This window comes from Perna viridis, chromosome 5, assembly GCF_037379345.1.
Source record: "Perna viridis isolate PV_CMFRI_1.1 ecotype Kerala chromosome 5, ASM3737934v1, whole genome shotgun sequence".
In the NCBI taxonomy this organism is placed as follows: Eukaryota; Metazoa; Mollusca; class Bivalvia; order Mytilida; family Mytilidae; genus Perna; species Perna viridis.
Genome location: NC_142449.1, coordinates 44,622,993 through 44,645,465, shown reverse-complemented (window position 1 = coordinate 44,645,465; position 22,473 = coordinate 44,622,993). Strand labels below are relative to the sequence as shown.

Below are 22,473 nucleotides of genomic sequence, written 5' to 3'. Positions count from 1 at the left end.
ACTTTGAGACCAAAAAGATTTACGAAAAATTTTGATGTTTCTACTTTTTGATGAATGCTAATTGGTGCACTGAGTACTGAAGTGCAGAGTAAATATTTTGCAGAATTTATTTTGGCATTTTAGATGGACCACTAAAGTACACGAAAATGAAAATTTCCCACTATACAGAACTATTGTGAGTTCTTATCTTTTTGAAATTTTACAACTGCAGGTGTATCAATTTTCTTAATTTAAGGATTCTAATTAGAGCTCTGGGTTCCTCAGTTTTGTACCTACATGTGAGACCTTTAACATTTAATTTATTTAGGTCCTAGACTTTCAAACCTTTTAGCTGATAGGAGAACTGTCGTGTGTAAATTATTTGAACCCATTTTTTCAATATTTACATTTTTTAAATGGCTGTCCATTTAAAAATCAAGCAGATCCCATGTTAAATTTTATCCCACTGAATTTTCTGTTCCAATGTAATGTATATATTATATGCAAGTCAGATAGTATAAAGTTTGTTTTAAATTGACTATGGATGGTTCAGAACTTTGAAAAAAGATGCATTAATGATATGAAATGGGTGAACAATTTTTGAAAACAAAATTTGTCATGTGCCACCCACTGCCAGGTTTTTACCAGGATGTCCTCTTTAATTCGAAAATGTTACTATGAAGTATTTTCTTGTGCTTTAAAAGAAGAAAAAACATATGAATATGAAAAATAAATGAGTGGTTTTCATTATGTACCTTTTTGCCTGTTATGATACAGTGAAATCTGCCTAAACCAAACCCAGGATAATCTGAAGATCTGCCTAGACCAAACCCTGGATAATCTGAAAACCTCTCTTAACAAGAAGTCCCTTTATATCTATTTAAATGTATTTTTAACCTTTAAAAATCAGAAAACTAAACCAAACTAATTCTAAAGTGCAAATGGGTTTAGACAGGTTTCACTGTATATAGAATATAATTGCTCCAACTGTTTGATGATTGAGATTTTTTAACAATCTTGAATACCAATGCAGGCCTCTCATAGTCCATGTTGGTGGTTTCCAGAACCAACTTGTGTTGGTGGTGGAGCCCAGCCTTTGGGATACCTGGCGGAAGAACTCTGTGTTGACACTATGGCCCACTCCCAGACCCCATGTGGGTCCGAAAGCCTTTCCCCATTCTAACTATATCTTATGTTTTTATGAGCTTTAAAAAAAATTATTGATTAGGAAGTCAAAATAGATTTCCCTTCATTTGTTTTTTCCATACCCATTACGGACAGATAATTGAAAGGTAAAAATATTTCAAATGCACTTTGCTGAAAGGAATTGAAATGCATGTACCACTTCATAATCTGTTTTAGTGATACTCTTATTTTATATTTCAAAAACTTTTTGCCTAAAAATTGGTTACAATAAACATTTTTAATGTGTATTTCCCTGTTAGTCTTCCAGATATTCAAAGAATGAAAAATTGATTTAGTCTGGCCTAATAATGGAAGTTTTTAGTACTTCTCCCTCTTACGATTTGGGCAAAACTTGTATTTGCCCTTTTTGAAATATTGATAGGTAAATCTAGTTGAAAAATGGGCGTAGTCAAAAAATATCATCAGAGATGCTTTAGGATAAATTTAAATAGTGTTTCAGTTGGTTTCCAGATGTATGGAATATATCTTAGGCAGAAAAGACCAAATTGAGATTTATTATGTGCCACCCATTGCACGATTTTTACACAGTATGGTACTTAAACTATACAAACTTCACTACAGCTCCAATCGATATCCAGTTGTCACATTGAAGTAGGCCATTTTATAGTAAATATTTCTGGTTAGGATACTTTTATCATTAATTTGATTGTTACATCATTTTGTAACATTAAAATATAGATTTATGCAAAATTATTCTTTATTTCACATGCGTTTTTCATTGTAAGAATTACCAATTTATCACATGTAGCAACATTTCAAGGACTTTCTTTTCAGTTTGTCACATGGAATATTAATTTCACAATAGTGATTTTGCCAATGTACTTACCAGTAGCATTTTTAACTTAAAAAAAAACTAAATAAACTAGTCAGATCATGTGGCATTTTCTTTTTATTTTATAATGTACAGCAGGATGTTTTAGTTTTGGGATTATTTCATATTCCTATTAGGCATAAGTGATTTGGATTTTTTTAATTGCATGGTTTTTTTTTAGACTTGAAGTAGTAAGCAAATGCATCACTGTGTGATAAGTATTTTTATTCATGGATACTAATTTTTGTTGAAAAAAGTCAATTTGTAGATTCCTGAATAGGGTTTGTAAGTCTCGTTCTAGTTTCAGTTTTCGTTTCGGAATTTTAGATGTAGAACGTATTGAAATCCGACAGCCGGTCTGCATTTTATTGTTCACTTCCATGAAATGAAAACACTGTATCACTATGCAAAATCTTCTATTTCTATGCTTTTCTTAACATTTTTATTCAGTAGAACTAGATATTTGTCATTTTTTATCAGTATTTTTTTCACAAAAATACATTTTGCTTTTAACATTTAACTCAAAACTATGTTAATGATGAATCTCTAAGCATTTGAATGGGAGATGAGGACCCATTCTCATGAAATCATGGAGTCACGTGAAGAGACTGACATACCCTATTCATGAGTTTGGCAACTCCATCATACAAATGAATGAGAAGTTTTCCTTTTCATTTGAAATCAAATTTTGTGGTTGACCAAACCCATAAAAGTAACGAAATTCAGTACCATTTGAACTATCATACTTTCACAGTATTAAGCAAATGTTTGTTGCATGTGAATTTATCTTTATCATAAAAAAATATCTTGCTGTATGTGTCTTTTTCTATTATTATACAACAATGCATCAGGGTTCCACTTGTAAAGTGACCTTAAAATTTAATTTAATAGCTTATGATGTATATATTCAGAAATCTTGCTCAATTTTATAATCCGGAATCAGTAAATTGTAAGCAGAGATTGTGGAGGAGTAAATGTGTGTCTTATAAACATCGTGTTGCAAACTACAGCTCAGAGGGTGAGGGAGATTTTAGAAGAGGGGAGTTTCAGGCTGTTATTTGCTATTTTTTCACAAAATAACAAAATTTTCCAGGAAAAAAGAGGGTTTATAATACTAAGAAGCTTAACTTTCTGAACTGCCACATCGGTGCTGTCAGTTTTAGGTAACAAAATCAGAATAATAGGTTCTTACATGAGTGTAGATTAGAGATTGGATTATCTTTCAAGATTTTCAGAAATTAGAGTTTTTTTTCAAGAGAAAAGCTTAGAAAAATGAGTGAAAAGACCAAGAACAAGTTTTTTTTATCTTCAATTAATATAAGTTCTGCAGAAACATATATATTTCATTCACTTCATCTAGAGGGCTCTTTCATTTTTGGAAACAGTGTATAATGGTGTCAAATTATTTCTTGTCCTTTGTTTTGGATATATCATTGACACTGCCACTTATAAGATGTTTCATTGGTTGAAAGAACATGGCAAGATGAGCATGCTTGACATCATCTTACACATGTGGTCTTAATTCACAAAGGGTCATTTCAGGAAGAATTAGCAATCTTTTCACATTATCCAGAAGGGTTACCATATGATATGGACCTTTTAACATGTGCTGACGATGGAAATATATGTTTTAAACCATTAATTTTAGTATGACAATGTGAAAAATTAGGTAGGACTTTAACTCCTGGGCTGTAGTTTATCCTCTTAATTAACTTATTTTTTTCTGCATTGTTTTTGTATACCACTGCTAAATGAGTATGAGTAGGGTAGACCTATCTTGTCGAAGTAGGTCACTTCATGTGATGTGCTTGTCTTTTGACATACATTATGGTCCACATGTCATACGATGATACTTAAAAATTGAATTTCTTGGTATATTATTGCTAATTATTGTTTTATGCTATGGGTTTTTTTTCTGACAGAATTATGAGACTTTAGATACAGAAAAAAGATATGCTTTAACAGTGCTGTATATTTTAGTGCATTGTACAAGTTTATGACAATTTACATTTTATGATCATAAAAGTAATAAATGTATATTATAGTATGTAATATATAAAGTTTTGCAGAGATTACTTCCTTTTTGCACAAGAATGTTTGTGTACAATTTATTTAGAAGGCCTAATTTAAGGAGGTAGACCTAGTATAAGGGACACAACTCTTACAAACCATTGGAACGTTTGTATTCAGCATTTTACATCAATCTCATGTAAGCATCAAAGTAACTTGGACTGATTTCATTCTGTTCAAATGAAAGCTTGATAGGCTTTTGTGAAATTTAATATGATACAAACTTGTCACTGATTTCAAGAGTTATGTCCCTTACCCTAGGTCTACACTTCCCACCTCCTTTAGATTAATTTCTTGGTTCTCAGACCACATCAAATGGTGAGGCATTTTGTGGTTACCTTCAAAAAGTTACATGTACGTCTGTCCCCTAACAGTTTCCAGATGAAAACTTGAAAATAGATCAATGGAAAGTATGATAAAAATATATATTGGAGGTCTTTGATGCTCCATTTTCATTACAATGGTGAAAACATGAAATGATGCATTCACAAAATTGACAAAGGCTTGAAAACCAAGAAATTTCTTTAGTTGGTCTTAAAATTTCCTTGAATGAGATTATTTTTTAACCATAAAGTTGACATCCGTCCCAGCATGATGGAGTTCCGTCTCCATTAAATTGAAAATTTTGATGTAACAATATTTTCTGCTTTTCACTTTTAAATTCTGAAATGACTATAATCTTAAAATCTTTTGAAATACTTCAATTTTTGCAATTTATGAATTCTCTTACAATCTGATTTCTGCTTGACTTCTAAAAGTGCACTTGATGTTTATATTTTTCATTCATGCCAAGTGCTTATATTTTAAAAAGGCAAATATATATTTATATAAAGATATCATTTGTATACATTAAAAATGTAGCCATTTCTCCATTATCGATAGTCAGATGGTTTGTGAACATGTTTATCTCATATTTTCATTTTTACATGGTATTCCATAGTCAAGATGTTAATGCTAATATTGTACAATAAGTGGTTGTTCGTAAAGTATTAAAAAATGTGATGTTTTATTGCTTGCATTAGCATAATTCACAATTACCACATCCATTTTTTTTTTCACACAGTGGATATAATTTAGCTTTACACTTTAAGGAAGTAGACCTAGGGTAAGGGACACAACTCTTAAAAATCATTGGAATGTTTATATGCAGCATTTTAAATCCTTCTTATGTAAGCATCTAATTAACTTGGATTGGTTTCATTCTGCTTCAAACAAAAGCTTGAGAGGCTAATTGAATATGATACATACATATCACTGATTTCAAGAGTTATGTCCCTTACATTAGGTCTACCTCCTTAAGACCTTCTACTGAAACACCAGTTTTTTTTTCTCAATTTGCCAAATGCAGATAACTTAGTGTCATTAAAAAAACTATCAAAATTGATATTGGGTCTTATGTGATATTATTTTATCATGCAATGAAGAAAATTTTAAGTAAAAAGGATAATATTTTACTGAGTTGGCTATCTTTTTATTATGATAATACTTGTTGAATAATAAAACTACTTGTCAGATATGAAAATAAAACAAAGAATTTGATAAAAATGAAGTGAAAAAAATAGTTGATGTGTAAAAGAATTTCACTATGTACTGAATTTTGTTATTTTTGAATTGACTTTGTATTACTGTATATGACTTGAGTTACAGACAGTGTGATGGAGTTATTGTATGTTGAAACTAGACTTGAGGATTGGGATTTTCTTATACATGATGCATAAGGAAAATGATGAGGTATGATGTGTGTTTTATGAGTACAGGTGTTTTTTTTTATATATATAATCAAATACATAAACTGATCATTATTTATTCTATTTGTGATGTTGAATCATTTTGTCATTTTCTATCATCTTTTGTTGTTGTAAACTTTACAGTGAATTAGTGTCTTTGTAATGGATTAACTCAGTGACAATGACAATGCATAGATCTTCATGATCTCGTCTCTTGTTGTCAACATGTCCAATCTCTATGTAGTTTTGTTAAAGCACGGGATCTCCTTTTTTTCCTAAATGACAACATTTTTTTTCTATTTTTGAAACTTCCATCTTTCTAGATTGGACATATCATATATTGTCTATCTGTTGTTCAGACTTCCACAATAACTCAATAAATCATACACCAATTTTAGAGAAGTTTTGCCGAATTATTATTGTATATTTTTTTTATCGATGTCAGCTCCATTTTTGATTTGTTATATTTGTAAGACACATTTTTCTTGTGTTTTTAAAATTATTAAAAAAAGGGATGATAGCTGAAAGGGGCGAAATAGGATAGCAAAATAATTGTCCTTTTTTTTTTTTTTTTTAAATAATCCAGCGTACAGGATCTAGATACTGTAAATAATTGTTTTAATTTTTTTTTGTTTTGTTTATTAATTGCATATTTTAATTATAAGCCAATTTAAAGGCTATTTTTACTTCCCTGACCCATTTCTGTGTGCCTGTCTGATACCTTTTCTTCTTTGATGTTTATGTGTAAGTGTTTGTAAGAATCAGGCAAAATGGGAAAAATCAGAAATATGCATGTCAAAACCCCACCAATTTGACAATAAAAATATCACTCAAGGATGCTTTCTCTATTTGAAAAGACCATTATTTGATATCTGTATCTTTGGATTTGCTCAGAACTTTTTCAATAGAATCTTAGAAAAATGAGGTTTTTGACAGAGTTATCTGCCCTTGAAATGTACATTTTCATTGCATTTCAATGAAATTGTAACTCAATGGTCCAGCATGATATGGGAAATCTTGTCTGTTTTCCTTGATTCTGATAATGCAAATAGTGAAATTACACTATCAAAATGATGAGTTTTTTCTTACCATGTTTCATCTTCTGCCTGATTCTTACAAAGACTTTCACTTAACTTCTTTTTTGAGTAATAGGACTTTATTTTAGCTTCAAACCTCATACTCATGTTAGGTTTAGAATGATACATATTTTTAAAAGAGGTAAATGTAGTGTTGCTACAAGTAACCATTATATTGCACTAGGGATAGCAGTCCTTTATTTTGAAGGTGTAGCACAGGCACAGGATAAGGCTGGTGTGCACTGAGCACTGCCCTCCCCCTCAAAATATTCAAAGGCTGAAATCTTCAAAGTCACTAATTGGCAAATATTCTGTGCCACTGATTTTGGCTAGCTTTCAACATCCGAAATGGCACAAATGCTATATGCTCTATAATTAGGTGACTTCCGCTAGAATCTTGGTTCCCTTGATATGATTACTCTTTTGTTACTGTGATAATCCAAATATTTTTTCGATCAAAACAACTGCTTACCAGGAAGTATGGGTAATGTTTTCATTCCACAAGTTTCTGTCAAATTTTCAGCAACTTTGGGTTGCTTTAACTGAAATAATTCAAGCCCTCACTGTCATTAATTCTCTCTGACTCACAATAGTAGTATATAATTATGCAAATCATATGCAAACGTGAAGTAATGAAATTACGAGTGCAAGAAGTCTCTAACAATATTAGCAAGTTAAAAAATAAAAAAAAATTATTTTCTATTGTGTGAAATCTTAATTTTTCACTGTTTACATCCAAAATGTTTTTGCCTTTCACTTTCCTCAATTGTTCCCCGGTGTAACAGAGTGCTATCACTGCTGTTTGTCCACAAATCTCATGTTAACACTATGGAATCATTATTCTTCATATTTAATGGGTTTTTTTTATTAAGTACATATTTTTTTTTATTAAGTACATATTAATAATACCAAAAAAAAAAAAATTTTGCAAGTATTCAAGTCTATTAATATTATTTAAGGTCAAAGGTCAGGGTTATATCATGAAACTTTTTACATGTCATGGGGGTGCCATACTTTGCATTGCCTTTATTAACATTCTGACATATCATTCAGAAACAATGCCAAAAATTTATATTAACATCGAAACATTTTCTCCAGCCTTGTATTTATAAAATTGAAATGGTGCAATATTTTAGTGGATATCTGTGATCCTGTACCAAAAAGCATTACTGTTGAGCTTATTTTTTCTCACAGATACTTTTTGTTCCAATTATGGACGGTAAACATTTTTGTTTCAATTATTCTCAGAAATATATCAGTGAATATAGGCCTTACTCACTCATTAAACTTCATGAACATTTTGGAACTGTCAAAGTTTAGCTTGATTGAAATTTAGTCTTTTACCAAATAGTGAACTTGATTGTTTACCTTAACTTAAGGAAAGATTTAAAAAGTGCTTATACTGAAACTGATGGGTACTATATTTGAAGCAGGGGCATCACTCTTATTCTCAGATTTGGTTTTGACTTGGCAATATTTTCTTGTTCTGAAACATTAAGTTTTTATATGAAAATACTGTGGAGATATTTTTAATCATGGAATACCCTGTGGTAATGAAATGAAACAAAATATAAGTGATAGTATAACTTCCTGTTTGATTTTAAAAAAAAAAAAATGAATAACACCAATGAATTCAGAATTTTAAAACCATAAATGTTGAAGGATTATTGTTGATCATATACACAAGATTTGTTTTTCTCTCGAGCTGGCATGCTGTAAAAAAAGGGAACTCAATTTCAGTGAATTCAGTTCATTGCTGTTTTGCCCTTGAACTCTTTGTGAACAAATGTTTTATGTACCAGTACATGTTTTCATAATACCTTCATTTCTTTGGTGCTGTCAAGCATGTAGGGATTGTTCAATTAGAAAACAAAAATTAATTATCTCCCCTTTGCTTCATAAGGCATTAACCATTTTAATATTGGTGGGGGTGGCTAGGGGCCTGGGAGTTTTTGGAAAAAATGTCTTAAAAAATAAAATCCGGCTGCTGCTGAAAAAGTATATTTTCTCGCAAAACATAAAATTCCCAGCCTCCCCCCTTTGAAAGGAAAATGGGCTGTGCCTTACAGTTTAACCCCTCCAACATTATACCAACTTCAGTTGATAGGTTAGTTTTAAAGACATTTATAAGTGGATGATTTTTTTCAACTAGTCATTGTTTATGATCAAACAACTGTAATATTGTAAAGTACTACTTTTTTGTGATATATATGTAAATGAGTAATTGCCCATGTGCAAAAGTTAATAACATTTAAAAAGAATATATTGGTTTTTTTAAGGTAAAAAATCAACTACATGTACATGTATTTAGAAGAACAAAACTATTTTCAAGTCAATATAAATAAATATACAAGTTTCAATGATGATGCACTTTAATCTGAAACACATAGAATCTACCATTTTTTTATTTTATTTTTCCAATTGTAAATGGTATATAACCTGTGGTCTATAAATAATCAAGTTGTAGATAGTTTAAAGCCTTTTTTTATATGAACTTTGCACTCATATTACATGAGTGCAATGCAGATTATCTGTTATAACAGAAAGATAACTCTTGCACATGGGAAGTAACTCTGTTGGGGGAGGGGTTGTGTAAAATAATGATGCATGTCCTTGTGATTTAATTATATTTTTTGTGCAATATTTTTTAAAGAACCTTTTGTACTAAATTAATGCAGAAACAATTTGTCAATTTCATTAAAAAAATTTAAAAGGAGCATAAATTGGAGTATAAAATAAAATGATGAATTTATTTCCTTGAGTCTCTTTATTTAGATTTTAGATATCTTCTGCTTACTTGCAGTCTGATGTCTCAAATTAGCATCAACTTTAGATTTACTTTCACAGTGAGGAGGATCATGTTTGATTTGGGAGGGGGGTAGGGGAACTCAGCATCCTTTTTTTAAATCAGCTTTTACCTGAATACTGTGGAAGTACTGATATTCCTTGGGTACTAATTTTCGTTTATTTTGTGGTTTACTAATACCATGAAATTAAGTTCCCATTGAAATATATATTTTCCTTTTAATTGTACTGTATCAACTGTCAAACCATGAATTAATGATTTGTCAGCAGTTAACAAAAATTGATATCCACAAGTGCTTTGACAGTAATAGTTATTACATGGTACATGTATGTCATACTAGTGTGTGGTATATTGAAATTACCTCGTCTTTCATTCCGTGACAGAAATTTGTCACCATTACCAATGGATTGTATGGCTTTACTTAAGACAGGGGGCCCAAATTAATTAATTGTGGTTGCAATACCAATTTTTACACCCTCAGAACATGTTTGAAATATATATTTAATCTAGATTTTTTTTTGTTGAAAAATCCTCTGTAAAATGTAAAAGGGATTGCTGGAAGAACGGATATACCTTGTAAGCAATTTTGCATTATATTCCAGAATATAATCTACCTGGTTGAATAGGTTTTCCTAGCACAAAAATACATGTAAGGTCATGTTCTTACTTGCATAAGAAAACTTTCTGCTATTCAATTGTAGACTTTGTACCTAAAAAAAACTACCAACACAGTTGGTACATGCAGCATCATGTTCCCCACTGCAGACAAAAGTTGAAGCCTCACAAGATAAACAAATATGTATTTTCAAAAAGAGAACGAACCTAGATATGAATGCTTTCACCAAACATGGAAACAGTAAGTGTGACCATAAAATGGAGAAATTTTATTAAAGAGGATTAATTCTCAAAGGCAAAAGGGTCAAAAGTGTATATTCACCCACATACATGAAATAATTTTTAGTTCCTTGAAAGTGGAAGTAAAGACCTATTCAATTTCATTTATACTAAATACCTGTACACCTCACAATACAGACATCTTAAAATCACAATCTGGAACTACTTTATAAAAGCTAAGAAAAACTTGATTACTGTAGAAGCATTATTGTTTGTGGGGTATAAATTTTGCGGTTTTGGTAAACCAAGAAATTTGGTTTCCAACAAAAAGGAAATTGCCATTTAATTGTATGATCGAGATGTCAAATCTGATTCAATAACCTACAAACTGACATGTTTTAACTTAAACCACGAAAAATGGTACCAACGAATAAAGAACTTTCACAGTATATTTTAACTAAGAATATTGGACCTTCAGGAAGTCTTTTTCAACCTAGATGTACTAATTTATAAGATTCAAATAATGTAATATGTTATACACATGTTCACACATGTAAGGCATGAAGAACTAAAGAAACTCATTGATTGATTGATTTTTAAATTAAAAATAATCAACAATTACATAACATTGTGAACTGTAGTAACATTTTCATGTTCTTATACAATGTGGAACATAAAATATTACCAGTTCTGGAAATTTTTATATATGATTTATATTATTATGAAAATATTCTGTGAAAAAAAATGTGATTTGCAGGTCTAGATTGCAATAATCCAACCTCACACAGTTGAATATTTTTCAGAAATTGCAAAATTAAATATCAAAATTTGTCCATCAAACAAGTCACTATGCTGTTACTGCTCATGAGCAATGAAAGAATTTCATCTCTTAAAAAATGGTCTCATTTCAAACATGATGTCATTATGAATGGAGAAGGAATGTCATCTATCACACATAAAATGGTCCATGGTGTCTATTCATGAATAACATCAATCAGATGGTTTTGAGGATTTGTCCTTTTCGTATTTTTGAGCAAACTCTTTGATTTTTGCCATCATTGCTGCAGGGTCATCAACTCGAGGTAGCTGAAAAATAAGTTAAATTGTGAATATAAATTGTTGTTTTTTTTCAATATTCCTGGTCCATGCTCCCAGTTTTAGTGGAGTCCGAATTGCCCATTTACTTTTGTTGCTTTGTATTATTTTGGTTATTTTATGTTCTATGTTGTGTGTGCTTTCCCTGTGCGTTCTTTACCCCTGAATTACATTCTTCTGATTTCTGCTGGAATCTTGGTTCCCTCGATTACTCAATAGTAAGAAGATGAAATTTAATTCAACAGTGGAAAAATATCATTGACAACACATATACTTTTTTAGATTAATAGTGATTTTCCAACTTGTTTTGGGGCTGAATTTGGGCCTAATTCCAATAGAGAAATAAGCTCCAAATTTCCCAAATTTCTGGGTGAAAATCACAATTGTGATCTATAAAACATTGTTTCAAGATTTGTTTATTTTTAAAATCGAGATGTATAAACTACTGCACCAAATCTCATGAACTTAGATACCATGGAAACTACAATGGTCCCCACCAAGAAAATAACTTAGAAAATATTTATAACACACTGTATAAAATATAGATTATTTCCTAAGGTCACAAATTTTATGCTTTTTACAAATTGCAAGGGTGCCAGACCCATTCCCTAAAACAGTAGGAAACACATGTATCAATGGTTAAAATTTCTGACCATTGCAGTGGATCTTCTCCATGTCATGTGCAAGCGTGTGTTCAAATAATTCAAACTAACCAACACTTTGGGAATGTAAATATAGATTGAGTGTATGACTAATGAAATTGAATTTTATTTTTACATTTACCTACCTGATAATGCTGGTCAAAATATATTCCAGCATAAGTACCAATCAAGAAAGAAACCTAAATAAGACAACAAAGACAGTTAGAACCACTACACCTAAATGACCTTTCAATCTAGTTTTAATCAATATTAAATACAGTTTTTTATCCACATTTATTTATATTAATTCTATGCAATTTATGAGGGTGTCCATGCAAAACCAGGCAGTAGGTTACACATGACAAATTTTATTTTCAAAAACTTCTCATCCATGTTGGTTTTTGATTAACTCAAGGATTTATATATATATAGAAAGGATTGGAATCTCGTGCAAGTTTATAAGTATGATAATAACAATGTTGTGTGGGCCGATATACAGCGAGATTTCCCCATGATGCATTTCGTTGATGCTGAGCCGTTAATGGTGGATGATCAATGTAGGTATTTTGACCTATATCATTTGAAAAAAAAATTAAAATATCTCACCTCAAGTTGCTTTTAGGCTTTTTCATTGTTTTGTTTTGATCAATACCTCAATTCGAAACCTTAATCTCTTATCAAATTCTCCAACCTGGTCCCACCTTCAAAGGCGGTCTTCCCTCGTCATTTAAAATTCAAATTCCTTTTTTCCAAACCTGATCAATCGTCATAAAAAAACTGTTTAAAATTGACAAGAAATGATATGAGGTTGTATATAAGGAGTTGTATAGCTGTAGCCATCCCTGCTTCTGTGATATCAATGTTTTTATATGCCTTAATTTTGACTCCTGACTGCATAGCCCCGCCTTCAAGGGCGGTTTCCTTCCTCATTTAAAACGCAAACTCCTTCAAAACCTGAACTTTCATCATAAAATTAAATTCAAAATTGAACAAAAATAGTCTGAAGGTGTATATAAGGAGTTTCAAAGCTGTAGATCCCCCTCCCTCGTGATATCAACGTTTTTATTTGACCAGCTGTTGATATAAAAAAAAAATCTTTGAGAAAGGTATTCCCTCCTAAATTAAAATTGTTACTCTTTCTTCAGTGGCAAGTATACCGAAATATCGCTACGCCAGATATTGTGATAAATTATGAGATGCAAATCCTCCTATATTTAGCTCCTTGATTTACTGCAATGGTGTAATTCCATTCCTCTATAATATGGCTGTATTGCACTAAGTCTGAAAATACAATGAAGCTTGCCAGGCAATCTTTTGAGTAGTACCCAGCAAATTTTGTACTGCACATCTACAGGCATTTGTCTCTGAAAAAAACACCAAAAAAAAAAATCTACACCTTTGTAAGGAATATATGATTTAGAGAATATTTTCTGAGACAAGTGCCCGAGTTGTGTGTGCAACATGTAAGTTCCCTGTTGTCCGCTGAACTTTAAAACACAATAAAACAAAATTTTATAACAGCTGATACAGAAAAACTTACAATCTTTCCAAACATCTGTAGCTTTGTACACACACAAACACACAAAAATCAAATGGACTGATTATTGTTCTACTTTCTCTTTTCAAAAAACCGGATGTAGAAAAATTATACCTTTTAGAGTCTATTCCGAACAGTTATTCAGGTATATCCTCCTTCGGTGCGAAAAAAATCGTACTAAACGGTTTCCAGGGGAAGGGTTCCAGACTTCATGAATATTTTTGTTGATTTTTTTTACTTTTTAAAGTAGAAATGAGCGAATGATATGCTGGATCGAAACTCTTTCTTATTTATAAACTTCTGGATCCGCACTGCATTGTATAATTAGTACACGTACTAACTAGTATGGCAAGCAGTTGTACTTATTACATATTTATTAATGTCAATATATGAATTATTGATATCAATAAATCATTTTTACACATGTTGATAAATATTTATTAACATGTTAATAAATATTTATTAATATCAATAAATGGGGAATAAATTCCACAAGGCTATGGTATTGTTGAATTCAAAGATAATACTCAAGTTTTTTCCCCTTTTGCGGTATACTGAAAGTTCTATGATATTAATAAGATAACATAAGGACCAGAACAGGGACAGAATATTACAAAACAGCTAGTCGCCCTTTTGAACGGATGTACTTTGAAACATCGGACCATAAACCATACCGGCCCGGCGCCCCCTTAAAATTGGAAACATGCATATATCATTCAAATTCAGTTGAAGTGCCCCAATAGGAACAGAACTGACATTTTGAACACTGAAAACAACTCAAATGCTATAATTTCAATAAAACGAAAATTGAATTGCAATAAATGTCCTGTACGAAATTTTGAACATGCCCATTGTATTTTGGTAGTGAAATACGTTACTTCTGAACACCCATGTTGAATAATAATAGTTTCATCATACAATTATTCAAAACTGCGCTTCAAATAATATCATTCGATAGATCAACAATAAATTAACAACACCCAACAAATATTTGTTCAAAATTTGTTTTCTTTTTTAAGATACTCTATATTTTATAACATCTAATAAAAAAATAATATAATAAAATGAAATTGAAAAAAAAGTTATCATTATTATTCTTTGGAAACATTAGCTAGATGAATGCCAATTTAGCAACATATTTCCATTCATACATCTTTAAGGTGATACATAGAAAACAATTGTGCATTCAAATCCAACTGGAATGTTTAAAATTAGCTTAACTGGAATGACCGACTTTGCAACGTAATTCATTTATAACAGTGTAATATGTTAAACATATATGATATCTGTTAAGTTACTCATTTTATACACGCCACATGAAGAAATATCGAAGTCTTCAGTGGCATATAATGAAACGATAAATGTACAATTGGTTCGATTAATTGTTTATTTCTGGTATACTTCCAAAACATAAGATGTTTGGGTAATCTTCTACCAGAAATTATTATAATGTCTAGATTAAATGTAGCGTAATTCACAGAAACAACTTTTCGCTGACATTGTAACGTCACTTGAAAAAGTAATCAAGGGATCCTGGGTTGTAGCGGAAATTAAAAGAATGTAATCCAGGGGTAAAGACCAGACACGGAAAACAGACATACACAACAAAGAACATGAAGTAACTAAGATAATACATAATGAGCAAATCTGGCTCCACTAAAAACTGGGAGCATGGACCGGGTGCACCGGTAGTTTAAGCGTCCTCTGCTTTTCCAGAAACATCCGTAGAGTTGCTCATATAAATTCAAATCCGGGGTAGACGAAAGAGGAAAGGAAAACTATGATACGTTGAACAAATCAGTTTTCATGGTGCAGATAGATACATGTACACCATAACGATCCACGAGTTCATGATGACGACCATAAAACTTCTGTAGTGATGACTTCAATCTTGCTATTTGCTGAATTGTAAGGTATTAGTTTTCTTTTATTTTCAGAAGTCCTTACCTAAATATGTAAGTTTTATGAGCGCTGAAAAATTTTCTTTCGGGAATCTTTTTCGACGACTTGCTACGTGACGTCACGTATGTTGTGCAGCTGTGATACACATCATTTGAAAAAAAAATCGGTTAAATATGACGGTCGCGTTTAAAATTTGTGGAATAATTTTGGGATTTATTCATTCAAATCGGGTAAGCTACTGTATTTAATCATTTTCCATTGTAGACTAGACAATATTGACACAAATTAGCCATTATTTCATACACAGTAAACGAGATAATTATTTGGGTCGTCAAATATTCCTACACTGTTGCTTGTATGTCACGCGAGGACATGGAAACTAGCGATAGTTTTCATTCTCACTCGACTGGCGCGAGATTGAAAATCATCGTATAGCAAGATCAAAGGGATTTTAAACAAAATAGCGATAAAAAAAGTTTACGTAGTTACGGCAAGCTCTGGCATAACGTATGAGTTGTGACATGAAAAATCCATACGCAGGCTGAAGGGATGTTGCCAGAGATGAAAGGAAAGTTGACAATTCTGAATGAAAAGTCATCACGTTTGTCGTAAAGTTTGATCAATAGTTCAAATTTACCATCGATCTATACGTGTAGGTCAAGATATGAGGCTGACTTCACGTTGTCTGTGGCATCCTTTATCTCAAGTTCTTTGGGGAAGATGCGATGTATCGAATCTCCGAAACTAGGATTGTTTAATGATAATACTTCATCTATATAGCTGAGAAATTGAAACTGATCGTTGATATATCCTTAAAGGTGCATTATCAAATATTATATTGTAGTGATGCTTGAGTTCAATATATATTCCTTGTTTTCAATTGATCTGAATAAACAAAAACAAAAACTAATTTATCTATGTCATTTCACGAAAAAACACACATATCTTTTTTGTGATTACTTTTAAGTTGCACTCCAGCTAAGAATCATGCAAGATGTGATACATGGTTGGAAAGCCTACATATTTTTATTTTTGATATCTTGTTTAAAATGCTTTAGTAAACAGAAATTAACACTGGTTTTTCATATAACCCGTGCTCATAGGAGATAAAAATTGTATAGAATGCACTGTAGAATTCAAAGGTAAGGAAGATAACCCTGTAAATGACACTCAAACACAATGGAAACTATTGGACTTTCAATTTTGATTATCGCCTAAGAGCAGTTTTTCATAATATAGACCCATAAAACAACTTAATTACAAAAATAAAAATATGTAGCCTTTTTTGGGGTGTATCACATTTTTCAGATTTTGCATGATTCTTACAAAGACAGCTACTTAAATTCTTGCAATAATTAAATAGTTTTTGAATGGCTTTTGTTTTTCGAAAGTTATTCTTATCTTTGTTTATCGTTATTTCAATGTTTCTCACGACATTGTCATGTAAAACCATTTTCTGTCATCAAAAATTTTTGAACCGGTGAATTACGTTACAATGTTGTGAATTACGTTACACCGTAATATATACCAATGCTTAATTTATAACTAGAGGGAATGTTTACCTCAGGAACGCCTAAAAATTGTTCCCATGTCACAACTTCCCTTCTAAAAATATCCGTATGATAGGCGAGGTCATTGAAAATGGTTTATAGTTAATTTGTTCCGAGAACAGTGTTTTTATCCGTTTAAAAGAAATTACCGTAACGTAATTCACTGTAACGTAATTCATGGATTTGTGCGTGACCAAGAATGTGAAAAATATATAGCACCTGAAAATCATTTATGACATTGATGTGTGTATAGATAACAATATGTAACGTTTGCTACCACCATTAACAGATGCATGATACACCGTAACGTAATTTACAATTAAATACAAATCAGGAAAAAAGATAAAAATCATGTATTTTTTCAATAAAAACATTACCCTCTTACGTGTGAATCATTTTATGGTGTTGTTTCCTCACATAGACTTACCGTATGTATCAGTTACATTTGCGCACAGCTTCTGGAAAATTGTAACGTAATTCACCTTGTTTCATGGGACATCCGTATTTAGTGCAATTTTTTTAAATCGTTTTCAATGTAAAAATAACTGTTAAAATTGTGTTTTCTAGCCATTTTTCTATATAGAAAACTAATTGACGTTCTTCATTTGGAGTATTTTATATTTTTCTATGTATTTCTTTAGGGGAACCCTAATTTGTGACATAGGGTTTTTGTCGATTGAGTCTTAGATATTTATCGTTTTTGTTCAGTGAACCGAATCAATGCCCCGTAAATTATGTTTTTACTATCTGGCATTAACCTGATAGTAATTTACCCAAAACTATACCAGGAAATATAGCTTTTAGTCTTTGAAAATAGTTTGTGACTACAAAAATTGGCTTTGGCGCACTTTAACTGAATTTGAGTGTCAGATAATCTTGATTTTACAGAAATGCTTCCTCCCAAAAGTTTAAATTGTTTGCCACGCTTTGGCATTATATTAACGCCTCCTAACCTGTAACATTGGAACCGCCCCTGTTCGCACCTTCTGATAAATCAAAATAGAAATTTAAGTGTGTATTTTTTGTATATTTGTCATAGTGTTCCATACTGGTCTTTTTTATCAACATTTTGTAAAGATCAGGAACTTTATATCACTATATAAAGTCCTGGACTCCTGGTAAATTGGTTTTTAATTCGTAATGTATGTTGAAGTAAAAATCTAAATATTTTTGTGCTAGTATTAATATGCTTCATATTTTGTTCAGGATGATATGTGGATTCTTGATTTGCTGTTTCAATTTTGTTGTTGTCTCTACTCATGTACTCATAAGTGGTTACAATTTAATTAGAAACAGTTCCTTGTTACTACAAAATGGCGATATTTAACATGTTCTATTAATATTACGTAAAAGGCTCAGAATAATAAGCTTCATTACAAGCAACTACAAAAAATGATGATGTACACATGTGTTGTTCTTATTTATTAAAACAACCAGCAAGAAGAAAAATAGAATCTATAGAAATGTAAATCTAAGAAATGTAAATAAAAGTGTTCTCGGGTTTGGTATAATCAAGACTGGTTTAGTAGTCGTGTGCAATAAACAAAGTTTTCCATCGTCCGCGGCGCGCTGCTTAATCTTTGGCTTGCTTGTTAGCGGTTGTTTAATCTTTGACTTGCTTGTTAGCGGTTTTTTAATCTTTGACTTGCTTGTTAGCGGTTTTTCTCTTCAGTTTGGCTTCGGTCCTTTTTATTTTTTCTTTTAATAAGTCCTCTTTCCTTTGCAGTACAGCTTCCCTCCTGGTGCGAAACTCACGCCCCATTTTTCCTGCATGGAAACACCATAATAAATTTTAATATACTTTTACTGAAACGCAGAAAAAAAAAAATAATTCATTTGAAAAAAAAGTTATAATTTTCGTTTGAGCAATTGATATTGTACGATGCAATGTCTTTTCGAGATAGAAGTTTGAAAATATAATCCTCTGGAATATGAGACATGTTTAAGCTAAACTATGCAGGCGGGAAAAGACGTAATGGACGTACACCCTAAAAGTGCGAAAAACAATCTTTTTTTTTGCATAAAATCATAATTTTTCACGAAATCGACACCCCAAATTGTCTCGCTTCTATAGACATTCAATTTTATTTACACGCCTCCCCCTAAACTACCGACACTGGATCCGTCCCTGCTATGCAATAAACATACCTTTCCCGTCCATGACTTTCTGTCTTCTTTCCTCGGCTTTCAGTGTTTTCTCTTTAGTTTTACCTGAAACTGAAACATTTTACATCAATTAATCCAAAATTTTGTAACATTTTTAAGTACGTACGAAGTGAATCATATGACAAAGTATTTTGTTTGTTTGTTTTCTAAATTGTTTACTTGTTGTTCTATTATAATGATCTTCAACTCAATAATAATTTCTAAGTATACATTTCGTGTTCGAAAACAATACGGTCCTTATACGAGTCGATTGGTTTGCTTTATAAATTACCTTGAGAACTGCTTGGGTGGACTCGATTGTCGCAAGTGAGAATTGCTGGTAGTCTTCTTGGTTTCTTGGCTGTGATTTGACTATCAGGAAGGATATTAAAAGTCAAGCCTCCAGATTTGGTAACGGCTTGAATAATACCAGCTTCTTTTAACTCTTCTATGATTTCCCGGGAGGGTCTCATTTCTTCCATCGACGAATCCTCTATTCCTACTCTTCTCTGACCTCTTTTACTACCGCCACTGCATAACGCGCCCATCTCTGAACTGTGACTGAATGCACTGACGAACTCGACGTTACCAAAAGCAACCTATTGTAACGTTGTACTGAGCCGTTCTGCATCACAATGATTTTAGACTGTATGGAAAAATCATCATAATCCTAATGTCGGATCCAGAGGGAGGCAAGGCCCTGGAGGGAGCGCTGTTTCAAAACCCTCTCTCACCTATTGCTTTTTTTTTTTTTTTTTTGTTTGTTTTTTATTTCGTGCAAAGTGATTGGCAAGAACGGGCAGAAAATAGGTTCCAAGCTGACGTTACACACGCTATTGCTGTTACAGTAACGTCAGTATTCGACGTTTGTCGACACTTTTCGTTTCTTGCTTGGCTTGCTTATTGAAACACGTGTACAGTAAAGCAAAATATACAATAATTTCTGATTGGTAGCAATTAAAACATCTTTGGAACATTTCTTAAAAAATCGAAAAGATTAATTAATTTGATTATCAGTACTACATTAAATTTTGCAAATTTTGCACATGCATGTGCACCACAGCATGGAATGCACTGCAACATATATACACACTCTGTCTGTCTAGAAAGGGAACAGAGCAACTTTCTCCTGTGATAAGTTAAAATGTGCATTTTGATATACATGTATGATTTTATGTTACATGTACCAATAGCAGAATTTGGACCTTTCACAACTTAGTATTTCGATAGAAAGAGCTTTCTATTCATCAGAAAATCGAGCTTTCATCAACACCCATTAAATAGCCGCTCATTGATTTTCATTTCATTTGCTCATTTGCGTTTCCCAAAATAAAAAAAATGTTTATGACTCCCTTTTCTGCACTCATTTTATCTGTTAGCTTTCTGCTTTTCTATACCCTTTTAAAGTTCTGTCAACTCTATTTTGAGTTTCAGTCATTCCACTCCGATCAAATTCCTATAAACTACAAGAATTTATTCTATTCTTTTTGGTTTATTCTTTCGTTCGTTAATAACACCAAATACAGATACTTTTAGTCTTTTTATACCCCTTTGAGTTCAATTTTTTTTTTGTCTCTTTCAGTTGAATGTTTTATACTTGTAATTGCAGAGACGAGTATAAGTGTCTGGTTTTTATTATCTAAAGCGGAAATTATTTCCGTTTTATTTCCCCATTTCCCGATCGACGGAAAACCTTCCAAACGTTTAAAAGGTGAAAGTTAGACAAATCGCTAGACCTTTGTTTTGTTCGAATTTTATCCGTTTTAAACGGTTTAAACCATAAAAGATGAAATATGTGCATTCCTAAATGTTCGTACAATTACAAAGTATCATTATTTCATAGAAGAAGAAGCCAATTGATTGCAGAATTGCGTTGGAGCATGAAATTTTCTCAACAAACCAGGAAAATATTGACATCTCACATTTCGCTAGACATTTTGAAAAAGACGTAACTTTTTTGTTTGTACTGAAAATTTTATCAAAATGCCGACATAGAATTGCTGAAAGTATGTACATTTTTAGGAAATATTAGTCGGAAAAGAATATTGTATAAATAAGTTCTTACATTAATAACAGAATTTGATTACTGAACACTTTTAGAATCTGACCGTTTACAAACACTTTTATTTTTGCATTGAACATTATTTTGCCTAAAACTAACGCAATTTCGATAATTATCTCAAAAAGAACATATAAAATTATTCTTCCATGCACAATTTGGCGAATTTCGTACACTCTGCAATAGCACAATTCATTGTTTTAGCTTTTTTTTACCTACACTGTGTTACACCTGACATACGGAATTTTGACGTTTTTACGGGTTTTTGGAAAGTTTAATTGATTATAAAGACTTAGAAGTACCATTTGTGACAAAGATTTAGAACTTATCATCTGTCATGATTCCAACAGTATACAGCTGACACATAATCACAGTTTTGATTGTTTACAATAGTCATTTATAGTTTAGATTTGTGTGGTTTTTTTTTTCAATACAGCCGCAATAGCGTGCGTAACGTCAGCTGTATTATTTGCCACTCATTTTTTCTGTCTTTTTTCTTAAATTGTGTCGAATTTTAAACAAAAGGTAGCCCTAGGGGCAACCCCCTGAAACCATCTTGATGTATCACACACTCAGTTTGTATCGTGCATTTATATAAATGGGGCCTTTCTTTCCATTCTAGACCGACATTCCGGAAGGAAAGGTTCTCTTATTTACGGCCGTAGTAGATATTTTAATACATCTTTCTAAACGAAAACAAAACCCGTCGTATTAAACAAGATAAAACTGGCAGCTAATTTGAAAACAAATTGTTAACTGATATTGATCTTAACTGATTTTAAGTACGGTTACCGACTTGTGAAGCCCGAAGATGACAAATAAAAATAAAATTTTCCTTTGACAATGGCATAGGAATTTTCTTAGAATTGGTGTCAGTCTTTGCCTCGTGATATTGCTTTTTTGTAATAAGCATTCTATTTGGCTATTTGGTCATATGTTATAACATGGTGTAATACATTTGCTTTGTAAACAACTGAGGTCTCTAAATAGAGTAATTAATACCCTGCTCACACTTGCGCAATCATTGTAATGAAT

General features: G+C 31.7%; 1 protein-coding gene and 1 long non-coding RNA gene across 2 annotated transcripts; both read right to left on the bottom strand.

The window, feature by feature from the left end:
- Positions 1-11,088: 11,088 nt before the first annotated feature.
- LOC148617881 (uncharacterized) lies at positions 11,089-13,926 on the bottom strand. Its single transcript, XR_015922555.1, has 3 exons — positions 13,786-13,926; positions 12,392-12,445; positions 11,089-11,595 (listed from the first exon to the last, which is right to left on the bottom strand). It is a non-coding gene; the product is annotated as an uncharacterized LOC148617881 (long non-coding RNA).
- Positions 13,927-18,641: 4,715 nt separating this feature from the next.
- LOC148617880 (uncharacterized) lies at positions 18,642-19,929 on the bottom strand. Its single transcript, XM_088581656.1, has 3 exons — positions 19,672-19,929; positions 19,383-19,451; positions 18,642-19,001 (listed from the first exon to the last, which is right to left on the bottom strand). Exons 1-3 carry the CDS (start codon positions 19,925-19,927, stop codon positions 18,868-18,870), a joined length of 459 nt encoding a protein of 152 aa, XP_088437782.1. The 5' UTR covers positions 19,928-19,929; the 3' UTR covers positions 18,642-18,867.
- Between the last annotated feature and the right edge of the window lie 2,544 nt (positions 19,930-22,473).

What these genes read in the sequence shown, in the direction of transcription:
- LOC148617880 (XM_088581656.1), bottom strand. Translation starts at nt 19,927, where the DNA reads ATGGGCGCGTTATGCAGTGGCGGTAGTAAAAGAGGTCAGAGAAGAGTA. An exon ending in CCACCCAAGCAGTTCTCAAG is followed by an intron (nt 19,452 to 19,671) that starts GTAATTTATAAA and finishes AAAATGTTTCAG; the next exon opens with TTTCAGGTAAAACTAAAGAG. An exon ending in GAAAGTCATGGACGGGAAAG is followed by an intron (nt 19,002 to 19,382) that starts GTATGTTTATTG and finishes GTTTCCATGCAG; the next exon opens with GAAAAATGGGGCGTGAGTTT.